At 36.3% G+C, this 15833-nt stretch overlaps 1 protein-coding gene across 4 annotated transcripts in view; it reads left to right on the top strand.

Annotated features, from left to right (window-relative positions):
* supt3h (SPT3 homolog, SAGA and STAGA complex component) overlaps positions 1-15036 on the top strand; it is a 144250-nt gene extending 129214 nt beyond the window's left edge. For all 4 annotated transcript variants that reach the window (XM_077238745.1, XM_077238747.1, XM_077238746.1 and 1 more), the window contains one exon: positions 14565-15036. In XM_077238745.1, the coding sequence (XP_077094860.1) occupies positions 14565-14606 (42 nt within the window). In that variant the 3' untranslated portion in view covers positions 14607-15036. The remainder of the gene's footprint in view (positions 1-14564) is intronic.
* Positions 15037-15833: the final 797 nt, after the last annotated feature.

The following is a 15833-nucleotide window of genomic DNA, read 5'->3' as shown; positions in this document are numbered from 1 at the left end:
ACACCTAGTAGTTTATTGTAAATGTAGAATTAATTATTGTCATAATGAAAAAAAAATGTTTAAATAGCTTCAAAGTTTTGTAAAGTTATTAGAAATTTACTTTTATGAAACATCTTCATAAAAATATAATTGAAGTTGGCCCTGGAGCAATCTAGAAATGCACTGCAGCTAAAGCCATATGTGTGACCATTTTATATTTAAAATCTGAAAATGATAAGTCTAAAACTCTGTATTTAGTTAAATGTTTTTCAAGATCATGTCAAATTACTTTATTTTGATTAGACTCTAAAATGCAAACTGATGTTTAGTCATCTTCTGAGTCATCTAATCAGTCTATTGTCTATATTGTTTTGTGGTGCAAACGAGCCCCATTCAGTGTGAGTCTCTCCCTGCACACATTTACACCTCTCCAGACTGGTTATGGCTCTAAATATGCATTTCTTTTGTCTGCATTATAGCTACTAACGACTGGCTATTCACAGGCTATTCATAGGATTTCAAACCCTAATTTCTTTTATCAAAGTTCTCACTAAATATTTGAAACTGGTATCAAATGCACTGAAACATTTCAGTAAGCATTCCTATTTAGAAAAAAATCATAAAACAATAACTGCTGGTGGCAGGTGCACCTGGGCTAGCTAGCATGTTAGCTTAGCACACCATCAATACACGACCATTTATGAGATTAAAACCATGTTTGTGCTCCAAACTTACTTTATAACGCAAGTCGAGTGTTTTAAATAATCTTCTGTGCTCTAATTTGGCTTCAGATAAAAAAAAATCCGACAGAAAATTTATTATTTATAGTCTTCTGCACGATGATGAAATCTATATCGATTAGCATTGCATTATAAATATAATCTATTATTATGAAATACCTGGCATGGCTTGAAGAACACAGGTAACTCAAATATCATTGCAATCATGTTTATTGGCTTCAAAACATCTTTATCTGCATGTTACAGCGATCTCTGTCAGCTACTTTCTGTATCAGTGACGTCCTGGAATGTCACATGACTATGGGTCTTCTTCGTGATCCATATATGGACTGTTATTGTGCATATAGCGCCCTCAGGCTATTGGTATGAATTGAAAACACAGCACATCTCAGTAAGAAGCGATCATAATGATTACATCGACGCATTTGGGTATAAATTCAACAAATAGTATTCATGTCTATAGAAATATGATGTGAATCTATGAGAATATATCAATATTTCTCCAAGTCTGCACATTTTTGAGCTAAAGCCCTGAGGGACTTTGTTTTGTGAATCGCCGTCATGACGACAGCACGGAGTGTTTTTTATGAATGGACCAGCTGACGCTCATAATTCATATTAAAGGTATCGACTCATTTTTCCATTTCATAACTCCTGACACAAATTAAGACATAACTGTCACTATAAGTTTCTCAGAATACAATAGTGGTCAAATACTGAATCTTGAGTATTATATCTTTTTAATGATGTATAGTTTGTCAAGGTATAACATTAAATCTGATAGTAAATTTGAACTAAATAAAAAAAAACCGCTTCAGTGCGCCGACGCTCTGGAAACGGTTAACAGGTTAAACTGTTGAGTTTTACCGTTTTTGAATCCATTCAGCCGATCTCCGGTTCTTGTGATACCACTTTTAGCATAGCTTAGCATACATCATTGAAGTGGACAAGACCATTAGCATTTCTCAAAAAAATGACCAAAGTGTTTCAATATTTTTCCTATTTAAAACTTGACTCTTCTGTAGTTACATGGTGCACTAAGACCGACTGAAAATGTAAAGTTGCGATTTTCTAGGCTGATATGGCTAGGAACTATACTCTCATTTCTGCGTAATAATCAAGAAACTTTACTGTAAAGTTTCTTGATTATTAGGCAGGAATGAAAGTATAGTTCCTAGCCATATCAGGCTAGAAAATCGCAACTTTACATTTTCCGTCGGTCTTTGCACGATGTAACTACAGAAGAGTCAAGTTTTAAATAGGAAAAATATCTAAAAGCTTTGGTCATTTTTTTTGAGAAATGCTAATGGTCTTGTCCACTTCAATTATGTATGCTAAGCTACGCTAAAAATGGTACCGCCAGAACCGGAGATCGGCTGAATGGATTCAAACACGGTAAAACTCAACAGTTTAACTCTGGGGGAGTTGTAAAATAAGCCTATTTCCAAACAAAGTGGAGTATACCTTTAAAGCTCCATGATTAACTGAATCCAATGCCTATAAACAATGCTTAGGTGCCTGCAGATTGATAATATCACAATAATCTAACACTGAGAAAAAAGTAGCAGCTACTAATCTCCTCCTTGCTTCAAACGAAAGACATGAATTAACTCAAAACAAAAAGACCAATTTCAACTTTAATTTCTTTACAAGATGCTGAACATAGGGCCCAAATGAGATAGTGATCAATTAAAAATCCCAAAAATGTATATTTAGAAACGATTTCAATCACTGAACCTTAGTAATTGAATATGGACTTGAGAGTGTAGACTTTCTATTTGAAAACATCATTAGTTTCTTTTCAAATCTCTCAATGTATGATGAACTACAGTACATTAAAACAGATTGAAGATAATTTAGGGTCTGATCTAGTGTTGTTGCAGAGGAATAAATCACCATACCGGCAGCATATATACTGAACAAAATTATAAACGCAACACTTTTGTTTTTGCCCCCATTTTTCATGAGCTAAACTCAAAGAACTAAGACTTTTTCTATGTACACAAAAGGCCTATTTCTCTCAAATATTGTTCACAAATCTGTCTAAATCTGTGTTAGTGAGCACTTCTCCTTTGCTGAGATAATCCATCCTCCTCAATAAAAAGGGGCAGCAGCGGATCAGTAGTTCATGTAGGTTGTCTACAAACCGAAAGGTTGGTGGTTCGATCCCCGGTTCCACCTGACCAAGTGTCGAGGTGTTCATGAGCAAGACATCTTACCCCAGCTGCTCCCGACAAGCTGGATGGCGCCTTGCATGGCTGATACCGCCGTCGGTGTATGAGTGAGTGAGTGAGTGAATGGGTGAATGTGAGGCAATATGTAAAGCGCTTTGGTGGCCATTGGATCTGTGAAAGAGCTATATAAATGCACTTCATTTACCATTTACCAAAAAGCCACTCTAAAATATGCAGTTTTATCACACAGCACAATGCCACAGATGTCGCAAGTTTTGAGGGAGCGTGCAATTGGCATGCTGACTGCGGGAATGTCCACCAGAGCTGTTGTCCGTGAATTGAATGTTCATTTCTCTACCATAAGCTGTATCCAAAGGCGTTTCAGAGAATTGGGCAGTACATCCAACCGGCCTCACAACCGCAGACCACGTGTAACAACACCAGCCTAGGACCTCCACATCCAGCATCTTCTCCTCCATGATCGTCTGAGACCAGCCACCCAGACAGCTGCTGCATCGGTTTTTTGTTTTGCATTCCCAAAGAACTTCTGCATAAACTGTCAGAAACCGTCTCAGGGAAGCTCATCTGAGAAATCGTCATCCTCATCGGGGTCTCAAACTGACTGCAGTTCGTCGTTGTAACCGACTTGAGTGAGCAAATGCTCACATTCTATGGCGTCTGGCACTTTGGAGAGTTGTTCTCTTCACGGATGAAACCCAGTTTTCACTGTACAGGGCAGATGTCAGACAGCGTGTATGGCGTCATGTGGGTGAGCGGTTTGCTGAAGTCAACGTTGTGGATCGAGTGGCCCATGGTGCCGGTGGGGTTATGGTATGGGCAGACTTATGTTATGGACAACGAACACAGGTCCATTTTATTGATGGCATTTTGAATGCACAGAGATACCGTGACGAGATCCTGAGGGCCCATTGTTGTGCCATTTATCCACGACCATCACCTCATGTTGCAGCATGATAATGCACGTCCCATGTTGCAAGGTTCTGTACACAATTCCTGGAAGCTGAAAACATCCCAGTTCTTGCATGGCCAGCATACTCACCGGACATGTCACACATTGAGCATGTTTGGGATGCTCTGGATCGGCGTTTACGACAGCGTGTTCCAGGTCCTGCCCAATATCCAGCAACTTCGCACAGCCACTGAAGAGGAATGGACTAACATTCCACAGGCCACAATCAACAACCTGATCAACTCTATGCGTGCAAGATGTGTTGCACTTGCCTGAGGCAAATGGTGGTCACACCAGATACTGACTGGTTTTCGGACCTACCAGGATACAGTAAAACTGCACATTTTAGAGTGGCCTTTTATTGTGGCTAGCCTAAAGCACACCTGTGCAGTAATCATGCGGTCTAATCAGCATCTTGATATGCCACATCTGTGAGGTGGATGGATTATCTCAGCAAAGGAGAAGTGCTCATTAACACAGATTTAGACAGATTTGTGAACAATATTTGAGAGAAATAGGCCTTTTGTGTACATAGAAAAAGTCTTAGATCTTTGAGTTCAGCTCATGAAAAATGGGGGCAAAAAAAGTGTTTCATTTATAATTTTGTTCAGTGTAAATTAAATTATGAATGTGTAATATTAATCCCAATATTATTAATATATAAAATAAATTATAGTGGCCCAAGGACCGATATCTGTGGTACGCCTTTAGTCACAATCAAGGTTTCCAAAGGGATCCCCCCCCCAATATGTATACATAGAGTTCTACCCGATAAATAGTTCACAAATCATCCAACAGCTTTCAGCTTCCAACAGCCTCTGCTTCAATATTTCATGATTTAAAGTATCAAAAGCGTTAGATAAAGTGATTAAAAAAGAGTGACGCAGCGTGTCTAGTGAAATCATTAGTTCGTTTAATACTTTTAAATTCGCTTTTGTTGTACTATATTTTTTCTTATTTGACCTTATTTGAGGATAATCTTTTTTAAATTGTTCATTCACAATTGATTCCAAAACCTTAGATAAAATAGACAATTTGGAGATAGTCTCGTTATTTAGTACAGTTGGATCACCCCCTTTGAATAATGGCAGACCATAAGCTGTTAACATAAGCAGCTATCTCCAGATAAAAGATTTAATTTGTAGATAAAGAAAGATTAAAAAGATAGTTAATGGTGGAGCAATGAAATCAGCTGCCAACTTATATATATATATATGATATATATTAACTAAATGTATAAATAAATAAATATTAACTTCTAAAACTGTTAATGGACTAAATTCAGATTCTTGATCTGCCTTAAAATGACTTTCATCAGAATAAACATTTAAAGAGTTGTCAATGGTCAAATTATTAGTAATTTAAGGTAAGGGAAGGGTTGGGGTTAGGCACTAATAAGGCACTTGTGATGGTCAAGGTTATAGGTTCCTCAAAAAGAGAAATCGTGTGTGTGTGTAAAAATACATTTATATATCACTATTTTTATTTGACATAAAAGTAGGAAGGCAGAAGATTATATATAATTATTGTTCATTTATATATTAATAATATTTTTTATTTATTTATATTGATTTGCGTTAAATTAGAACCCTACTAGTAATCGGTATCCACACCATCCTGCTCATTCTACTCATTAAACCTGGACCTGATGATTTTACAGACACCGATACACTAGAGAGAGAGAGAGCGGGAAGACGGTCTGAAATTCGTTATTGCATTAAAACCCACACTTAGCCTTGTCTATTTTCCTAAGCCCTCTGGATTTCAGATCGAAGGCGTTTGAAGGAGGTTCTGACCCGGGACGACTGTACATTGATACAGTTGAACTTGCAGGCAGACTTGAGCGCTGGCAGTCTGACGGTGGGGAAGTCCCGGTCATACGCCATCTCGTATGGACCGCAGCCTTGATCCAATTCAGTCGGCTCCAAGCAGACAGGACCACTGCGCGTATCCCTCCTCCCGGAGCTCTCGGCGCCAGCACACACACACACACACACACAAGAGCTTGCACACATTCCCACATCTGTCTTATGCTGCACATGAATATGCACAAGCAGGAGTTACACTTATGGTAATGTCTCATTACGGTCGGTGAAATGCACAATCATGCATCTTTCTGCTATCTTGTCTTTACATGCCTCTCAGACCTTTCATTCACACGTTTGTAAAAGGTTAGTCCACCCAAAAATGAAAGTCCTGTCATTCATCCTCATTTACATGCCCCCATATTGTTCCAAGGTGTGCTATGCTGTACAATAGAGCCAACGATATCTTTGTTTTAGGAAAAGAGCAAAGTCATTTGTTGGAAATCGTGCCTTTTGCCACAACTCTCAAATCCCTTTTGCTCTCACTTTCAAGTTTAAAAATGTGAAAGTGTGAATGAGATTAAAGAGCTAAGGTTGAGGGAAATTTTCGATTTTCCTTTTCATCGCAAAGCTATTGTTTGATTTCTGAGGACATAAAATATAGCATACAATTTGCATGGGTGTGTTATTTTCTTTCAAAATCATCATTGGCTGGTAGAAAGGATAAGTTAAAAACTGTAGCATTACATATTTAATTAATTTTTAATTTTTGGTGAAAATAAGATATGAGAATAAGAGGCGTGGGTAAAATTTGTTTAAGAATAATCCACTGAGCTTTCAATCACCAGTGAAGACAGAGAAAGAAAACAAAGAGGGATTTTTTTTTATTATTCTGTGAAGAAAAGTTAGTTTAGGATTAGTTAGGGAAGTGCCTGATATTCTAGAGTAGTCTGTCCATGGAAGCATTGTATGTTTTCATGCTTCTGGAACACTGTAATAAGGTTGTGTAGCCTATACATTAACACTATCCTACACAAAGGTTAACATAAACTAACAAAACTTTCTAAGCTTTTTTAAATCTTAATATCTTAATACATATCTACATATACCAATTTGTATAGGCTATTAAATGGTTAGTTCACCCAAAAAATGAAAAGGGTCAGAAAGCTCTCAGATTTCATCAAAAAGATATTCATTTGTGTTCCGAAGATGAATGAAGGTCTTACGGGTTGGGGACGACGTGAAGAGAAGTAATGGATGACAGAATAAAAAAATTTGGGTGAACTAACCCTTTAAAATAAAGTGATGTGACATCATTAAGGACTAACATGAACTAACTTTTGGCTTTAGGGGAAGCATTTAAATAATTCTATGAATGCACTTAAAAAATGCAGAATCAAATCGTTAATTGAATCTCATTGTGAATCGTTTCAAACAGAAACTTTATGCTTTTTTAAAACATGGAAACGTAAGCCTATGAATTGTTAATCGAATGGATTCACTGTCTACACAAAGATTCACAGCCCTAGTGTTCCACAGAAAAAAGAAGTTCATTCAGTTTGGAACGACATTGGTGAGAGTAAATGATGACAGACCTTTTCGTTTTTGAGGTAAACTATCCCTTTCTTTTTCTCATCCAGTCTTTGGGGTGAAGTTCCTGCCTAGGCTTAGTCTGTGACAGAACTTTGTTTTTCTTTGCTGGTATTTGTTCTTTTTGTACCGAAGTGTTTAAATGTATTCCTGAACCTTTTGTCTAATGTGTATCTTGGCCTGCGAATCTTGTGTAAAAATGACAAGAAGCGAACTGTTGGAGGTGTTCGAGGCTGAAATATGCACCCCACTCAGTTTTATGGTGTGTGCTATGGACTTGGTTTTGTTTATTGACACTAACAATGTTTCTGTGTTCATCAAAACCTGCCTGGGCACAGTAAAACAATGACTGTCTGAAACGGTCACACACGAGACCCATGGCACATTGTTTATGACACGCGGTAAACAATGCCTGATGGCCACCATTTTTTTTATTTGGCATAAAAATAAGAGGAACACAGAATGATATTCTAGCTAATGAGTTACATATGCGAGTTCCCTACGGTGCAGGACTGATAATTGGAGTGTCATCTCTCAGCGGAGAGGAGACAGTTTGTCTCTCACATTTACGCGTCCGCCTGAGACTCGACGGCCAACGAGAGGACACAGCGGCGCTGATCAAAGATAAACCTCCTCTCTCCAGGGGTCATCCTTCTTTTTTCTGCACAATCCTGGCAGTAATGCAACTTAACAGGCTAGAAAAGAGAAGTGCAAACAGTTTCCTTCCTCACGCAAACAAGACGACCAAAGAAGCTTCTCTTTCAACTTGGCTCGGTTTTTGCCTGCCAAAACGACTGAAGAACTGGAGAGTTCTTTCTGAGTTGAGCTGTTCTCTCCCTGTAATGGCGATTAGATCACGCTGTGTTTAATATAAGAGTAATTCACCTCTCATAACTAATGTATATATACTGTATGTATACACATACACTAATTTTCTTGCATTATAGGTTGTCCTTTTTGGTCTCCATGAGAAAAACAGCTTCTTATACATACTGAGTGATGTTTGTTTTTTTTTATGTAAAAATGCAGAAGGTTTTGTGTGATGGGTAGGTTTAATTAGGGGTAGGGTTAGTGTAAGAAGATTGAATACAGTTTGTACAGTATAAAATTCATGTCTATGGAAAGTCCTCATAAAACATGAAAAAAACAACATGTTTCCAATACACACATATAATTATAACAAAACACATAGTAACATTTAAGAAAAACATGAATAAGTAGAACAAATTGTTATTATCTCCAAACTTCTGAATAAATTGGACTAATAATTATTATTGGCAATGTTGAGAACAGTTTTTGCATTTGTGGTAAGATTAAAAAAGAGAGATAAATTAATACTTTTATTCAGCATGGATGCAAATAAATGACAATTTATAATGTTACAAAATATTTCTATTTAATGAATGCTTGAATAAATTTACTAAATAAATGTAATAAACACTGTTCATTGAACTTTCTATTCATCAAAGAATCCTGAAATAAGTATCACCATTCCACAAAAATTTTAAATGGCATTTTCAACATTGATGATGATAAGAAATGTTTCTTGAGCAGCAAATCAATATATTAGAATGATTTCTGAAGGATCATGTGACACTGAAGACAGGAGTAATGATGCTGAAAATTCAACTTTGCATCACTTTGCAATAAACTCAAATAGAAAACAGTTCTTTAAATTTGTAATACTATTTCTCAATATTACTGTTTTTACAGTATTTTTGATTAAATAAACGTAGCCTTGGTGAGCAGAAGAAATTTCTTTCAAAAACATAAAAAAAATTGTAATAGCAACTTTTGAATATGTTTATTTATATATTATTTAATATTTATATACTTTATCGGTTTTATATCTGTTTAATATGGTAATTTGTCACGCTGCTGTCTAAATATTGGTATCGGGCTTGGAAAAACCTGTATCGTTTGACCACTCTTCAAACAACATGACAGTCAGTAAATCATTATATAGTTTTTTTTATTTTGGGCTTTAACTTTTCTTTTAACTAAGTGACAGTGGGCTGTCTGTAATGATCCATTGTAAATAAATAAAACAATTAAATGGGTTTGTGTGACCCTTTTGACCTTTGTGTACGCAACTGCAATCCAAGAGCAAATAATCTTGCTCATGAATATAAAATCCACAGTGTTATTTATCTTTATATATTGTGTCAGGCTCACACAGGTGGAGAAAATCATTAATTCACATCATCATGCCACCAATGCTAATTTAACAGCTTGCGCGGATAATTCAGAAGTGATATTCAGAAGTGAAGGACACGAGTGCGTTTCCAATAAAGCCTTCCAGACCCCTGTCAGCCTTCCGTATCCACCGATCCCAGATTTCTGATCCATACGCTCTGGATTTCAGCAGAGCACGTAATATACCCAGGCAATAAAATTAGCGAGGGTCAGTTGCTGGGCTACTGGAATGCGCTTTTACAGCAGCGCTTCTGTACGAGGACTCTGAAACCGCACGCTCTCTTCCTTCTTGTACTGTCAGCAGGCGATATTTCATCAGAAAGCCTCTCTCCACACAGATGCTTCCTCTGCCCATGTTGCAGATATTTTCTCCTGGAGTTGTTCTTGGACCCCGTGGGCTGGGTTTCGCCCCGGCAGAGGTGCCACCCACTGCCAAGGCCATGGGCCTGGATGAGCCGGGCCTGAACCCGGGGACCTCCGTGGAGTGTTTCCATAAGGGGGGACCGGAGGTCTTACTTAGTACTATTTATCTGCAAAAATGTAGATTTATGAATGGTCGAGCAGAGGCATCTCAAGGCAGTTTGCAAAAAGCACAAAGGCGGAATGTTTCGCCCGCATTTGAATTTGCCCTGTATTTATATATTGCAGTTAATGGAATTTAAAGAGGACAGAATGAGATCAGAAGCTCTCTCAGATGGAGCTTTTATTCAGCCTTCCTTTCATCAGTGTCCTTTTAAATTTGACTCTGTCTGTCATTTATATTTGCTCTTTGCACTGCACAATTTCCCAGCTTAAAATAAACTGCAGGTGCTAAAATGCATTGTGCCAGTGTGTTTAGTGAATTGACTCCTTGATTTCCTCTTACACAGCATAATTTCTGTTCACAGAAACAGATGTGACTTTTTAAGTGGGTAAAAAGTTGTGAGATATCTTCCTAAACAGAAATTCAGTAGAATTCAGCACAAAAATGCCACTAAAAGTAACCTGCTGTGTCAGTTTGTGTTGTTAAATGTGGGGCTAATATAATGGGATATTTGATTGACCTAAAATCAGCTCTGAAAACACTGAAACATGAAGAAAACACTTGGTCTTGAAACAGCAATCTACTCTGATATTAGACAGTATAGAGTGCTTTAATCAAGCATAGGAAGTGGCAAAATATATCTTTAGATTATACACAAAAATAAAATCAAGGCTTTTTTTTTAAATATAATTTAAAATATATATATAATTTTCCATTTTTTCACTAGTGGGTGCAGGACACTATAGTTCATTTATGTAAGTGAGGATAGCAAAATAAAGTTAACTGTGACATTTTATACCCAAAAATTCTTCATATAGTGGTACTACCAGTACAATTTATAAAAAATTGGGACCAAAATTATTCACATACTTTGACCTTACCATATTTTGCTTAAGCGTTTTTTTCTTTAATTGCTAATGCGACCGTTTTACACCACAGACTGAACAAAATTAAGCATTGCTTGGTAATTGGTTGACCTAAATTGGTATTCTCTAGCTCTGTACTTAAATTTAACAGCTGACAGCTTTTCAACCTAATTCATTTGTGAGACAGTCTAAAAGAAGAATGGTCATATTTTATTACCATTTTCTAAACTATAGCAAATAAACTGATAACGTGATTAATGTTGAAGGTTTCTGAATTAATTTTGGTTTGACTATCTATATATATATATTTTTATTTATTTATTTATTTATTTATTTATTTATTTATTTATTTATTACTGGTAACAACCATAATTGTTCACATTTGTAATTTATTTAATTTGTTTTAATTCAGTTGAAATATTTCAGAAAAACAAATAACTGCATATGTTTGGTTAAAAAAGGCTAAATGTAAAAAATCAATTTCTCAAATACAGATCATTTCTGACACTGTTCAACACTGTATGAGTAGTCGAATTTGTGCTGTTTTCCCTTATTTTCTGTTAGCAAAGTATAAATAATTAGCAGAGGGGAGGACAAGGCTGGAGACGCTCATGTGCAGATGTCAGGATGAAAATATATTCCATACAGGAAGGAACTCTTCCCTGAGATATATCTCAATTGCTTCCCCTTGATACATGCACATTATATACATATATCAGGGTGGATTTCAAGGCTATTTATTTTTCAGGATCTTTAGGGAACTCCTCTGGGTAAGCTTCCTTGAGGATGTGTATTTTTATGTTGGAAAATAAGCCTGCGATGTTGTGCAAGGCCGAATGTAACTGAGAATTTTGCTGTGCTGAAATAATCCAGCTTTTAATAAAGCACCATTCATTCTCACAAAGCTGAGTGAAACAGAATCTGATCAGAATTCACTGAAATTTAAATCGATCAGTTCAGTGAGCCAAAACCTTTATATTGCATCCATTTTTCATTCATACATTTTCAGTTTGAAATGCTTGTTCATATATGTTATGTTTTAAATTGTTATTACGGCATTGTCGATGTATCAAGTTAAATTTGAATGCAGTTTTTCCCACATACAGTGTAACAGATACAGGTGTAAACGCAAAAGCGTTCCTGTTACAGTTGATTCTTGACCAGAGGATCGTATGTTCTCCTGTTCCTCGTTCTTCCTGATTAGCAATCCGCTTCCCAGTGTGCTGATCCTATAATTTGGCTCTGAGATAATGACCCAAAGAAACAGAAGTCGCAAGCAAATCAAGCCTCGACCTTTGAGCTTTGATATACGGGAATCTCGCTTTATAAGTTCCAGGTTGTCCGATGTGGAATGAGAGCTTTCACAATATCCTTTCTCATTTTTTGCCTTATTCTTTCGTGTTTTTTTCAAAGTCAGTTCATGTTTCTAGGCCTGTATCTAGTTTGAGTCGTCTGTTTTCCTCTACTGTCTGGGACCTGTCTCCATTTTGCTTTTGTGTCCCGTTAAAATGCCAGCCAAATGAAGAGAGCTCCCCATAATACGAATGCAAAAACACACTCATCAAAAAAAAAAAAAAATTGTATCGCATGGAGGACGAGGCCAAACAGCACACATCTGGTTTGAGTTCTCCTTTTCTTTTATGACGAGGAAATTAAATGACATATATAATAATCTACCACCCAGACTGGGTTTGGATTCTGTCGGCTCGTTCCTTTTTTACACACAATGCAGCTGTATGCGCTGTATTGTCCTGTCCTTGCAATGGTTTCTCTCTGTGGTTGAATAATCATAATTAATAGTGCTATAAGAGACTGTCAGAGGAGTTTGCCGTGTTGAGTTCATAAAGACACTTGTCATTTTTATATGTTGCCCGTAACTGCATCCGCCTTTCACCCCGGGATTGTGGTGATCTGATGGTTTCGTTCATAAAATACTGATCTCTGTTGGCAGAAACATGTCTTAAATAATTAAAATGATGTCTGTGTGTGACCGCTTGTTACCATCCAACCAAGTGCTTATGGTAACTCGAATGACAGATGATGTTAAACATTAAACGCCTCATATGAAGGTTACGCAAATTACTGAGAACATCACAATCATGTTGGTTTATAGCGTTTTTTTAACAAAAGTTTTGTTTGAATGGCTCTTAAAATGACCTGTGGTTATCCAGATAAAATTAATGCTTGATTTAGAAGTGAAAATATATATATATTTTAGGGCTGTGCAATGGTTAATCGCGATTAATCGCGTCCAAAATAAAAGTTTGTGTTTACATAATATATGTGTGTGTACTGTGTATAATTATTTTGTGTATATAAATACACACACATGCATGTATATAATAAGAAATATGTTTATATTCTGTATATATATTTATATCTAATTTATATTCTATATAAATATTGTATATATAAATAGCACATTTTTCTAAAATGTATACATGCATGTGTGTTTATATATATATACAAAATAATTATACACAGTACACACACATATATTAGGTAAACAAACTTTTATATTGGATGTGATTAACCGCGTTTAGGGCGACAGCTCTATTATTTTTAAATTAGATTTTATTAAATATGGTCATAGTCATGAGCATGAGTAATTTTTTGTTTAACCATTAAAACATTGGTATTTTGTAATAATTGAATAAATCAACACAAAATAAATGAAGCCACCTCATTGACCCATACAGTACTTTTGCCACCCTTCACAACCAATTTTCAGAAAAATACACTATTCTTCAAAAGCTTGGAGTCAGTAAGATTTTTTATTTTATTTTTTTATAAATTAATGGTTTTATTTAGCAAGGACAGATTCAATCAAGTGAGAAAAAAGTGACAGCAAAGGTGTTTATAATGTTACAAAATATTTATATTTCAAATAAATGCTTTTTTTATCCTGGAAATGTTTTTTTATTACAGTTTCCACACAAAAATGAAGCAGCGCAACTGTTTTCAGCATTGAAAATAATAAAAAAAATTCTTGAGCAGCAAATCAGCATATTATAATGATTTCTGAAAGACAATGTGAGTAATGATGCTGAAAATGCAGCTTTGCATCATAGGAATAAAATACATTTTACAGTATATTCACATAGAAAACAGCTATTATAAATTGTAATAATATTTCTAAATCTTTGTTTTTACTGCATTTTTGATCAAATAAATCAGCCTTGGTGAGCATAAAAGATTTCTTTCAAAAACATCCCAAAAAAACACACAAAAAAAATCCCAAACTCACTACTTGAATTGTAGTGTATATTTCCACATGATGATTTTAATATTTCAGTCTCTTTTAAACATTCAGGCCAAAATATTTAAATCATAAAACATATTTGCAACCTAGTTGTTATACAGTTCAGAAATAAAATATGTGAACCATATAACAACTACTTTGCAGTTCTGTGGACCAATTACACCCCTGTGACCGTTTTAAAGTCAAGCCTTCAACAAATCAGAATGCTGTTTCCCCAAATAGGTTCATAAACCACTTGTTAACCACATTTGTTTTGTATCTGCGTTTCTAATAGATGAGGATGGTGTCTCGTAACCCACAGAACCAGAAAAACTTCGATTAAAAATTAAAGAGAAAAAAAGGCTGCACATTCCAGCCCGTGTCGTCTACGAAACCGGAAAACTAGAGCCGGCCTTCTGCCTCTGTGGAACTCCAGTATAATTCATAACACATTTCCTTTTCTCTGCTGTTCCCCGACAGAGTGCCTACCACAGGAATGGGATGACTTTCCTGGCCTGCTGAGGTGAAGAACGCGAGGAGTGTGTCTGTCACCGAGTGTGTCTGTGTGTTTGCAGGGTAGTTTAGATGGGAAACACTGTGGACTAGCAGGAATCTGGATTGGATTTATGTTTTGTTGGTGTTCATGTAAATTCTAGCAGTGAAAGTGTTCTCTTTTGTGAACAGGTTTCATTTTTTTTTATTTTTAGTCGGTTATAACAAACGTTTCATTTTTTTAAGATGATGTGTAGAAGCTCAGGAAGTTTAGTCCCTGATGTTTAATTGTCTTTCTTAATCTAGAATTGGATAATGAAACCCATCATCAATGATGCTGTAAAACTTTTTTTTTCAAGTGTAATATCTTGCTTTTGTATTCATCTTTGTTTGGATTTAAAGGTTTTAATTTCTGTTTTTATGTTTCAAATCTTAAAATAAAGTATGGTTTGTGTTTAAACTTTTATGTATTTACTTTATATTTTTAAAAAAATTATGAACAAAAACCATGGTGATTACCATGGTATTTTTTGTTTGTCAAGAAGAAAGAACAACGCATAGTAATTTTGTCCTTTTTTCAATTTATTCAATCTATCTAGCTGATAGATTACTTTATCACAAAAAAACGATATATATATACACTGAGCAAAATTATAAACGCAACACTTGTTTTTGCCCCAATTTTTCATGAGCTGAACTCAAAGATCTAAGACTTTTTCTATGTACACAAAAGACCTATTTCTCTCCCTATTTCCAATCCAGAGCATCCCAAACATGCTCTCTGTGTGACATGTCCAGTGAGTATGCTGGCCATGCAAGAACTGGGATGTTTTCAGCTTCCAGGAATTGTGTACAGAACCGTGCAACATGGGCTGTGCATTATCATGCTGCAACATGAGGTGATGGTCGTGGATGAATGGCACAACAATGGGCCTCAGGATCTCGTCACGGTATCTCTGTGCATTCCACATGCCATCGATAAAATGCACCTGTGTTCGTTGTCCATAACATAAGTCTGCCCATACCATAACCCCACCGGCACCATGGGCCACTCGATCCACAACGTTGACATCAGCAAACCGCTCACCCACATGACGCCATACACGCTGTCTGACATCTGCCCTGTACAGTGAAAACCGGGTTTCATTCGTGAAGAGAACACCTCTCCAGAGTGCCAGACGCCATCGAATGTGAGCATTTGCTCACTCAAGTCGGTTACGACGACGAACTGCAGTCAGTTTGAGACCCCGATGAGGA

The sequence above is a fragment of the Siphateles boraxobius genome, unplaced genomic scaffold (genome assembly GCF_051911475.1).
Source record: "Siphateles boraxobius isolate OS27281-9 unplaced genomic scaffold, OSU_SipBor_1 22, whole genome shotgun sequence".
Classification (NCBI taxonomy): domain Eukaryota; kingdom Metazoa; phylum Chordata; class Actinopteri; order Cypriniformes; family Leuciscidae; genus Siphateles; species Siphateles boraxobius.
Note: the sequence above shows the minus strand (reverse complement) of the source record. Positions and strands in the feature narration are given on the sequence as shown.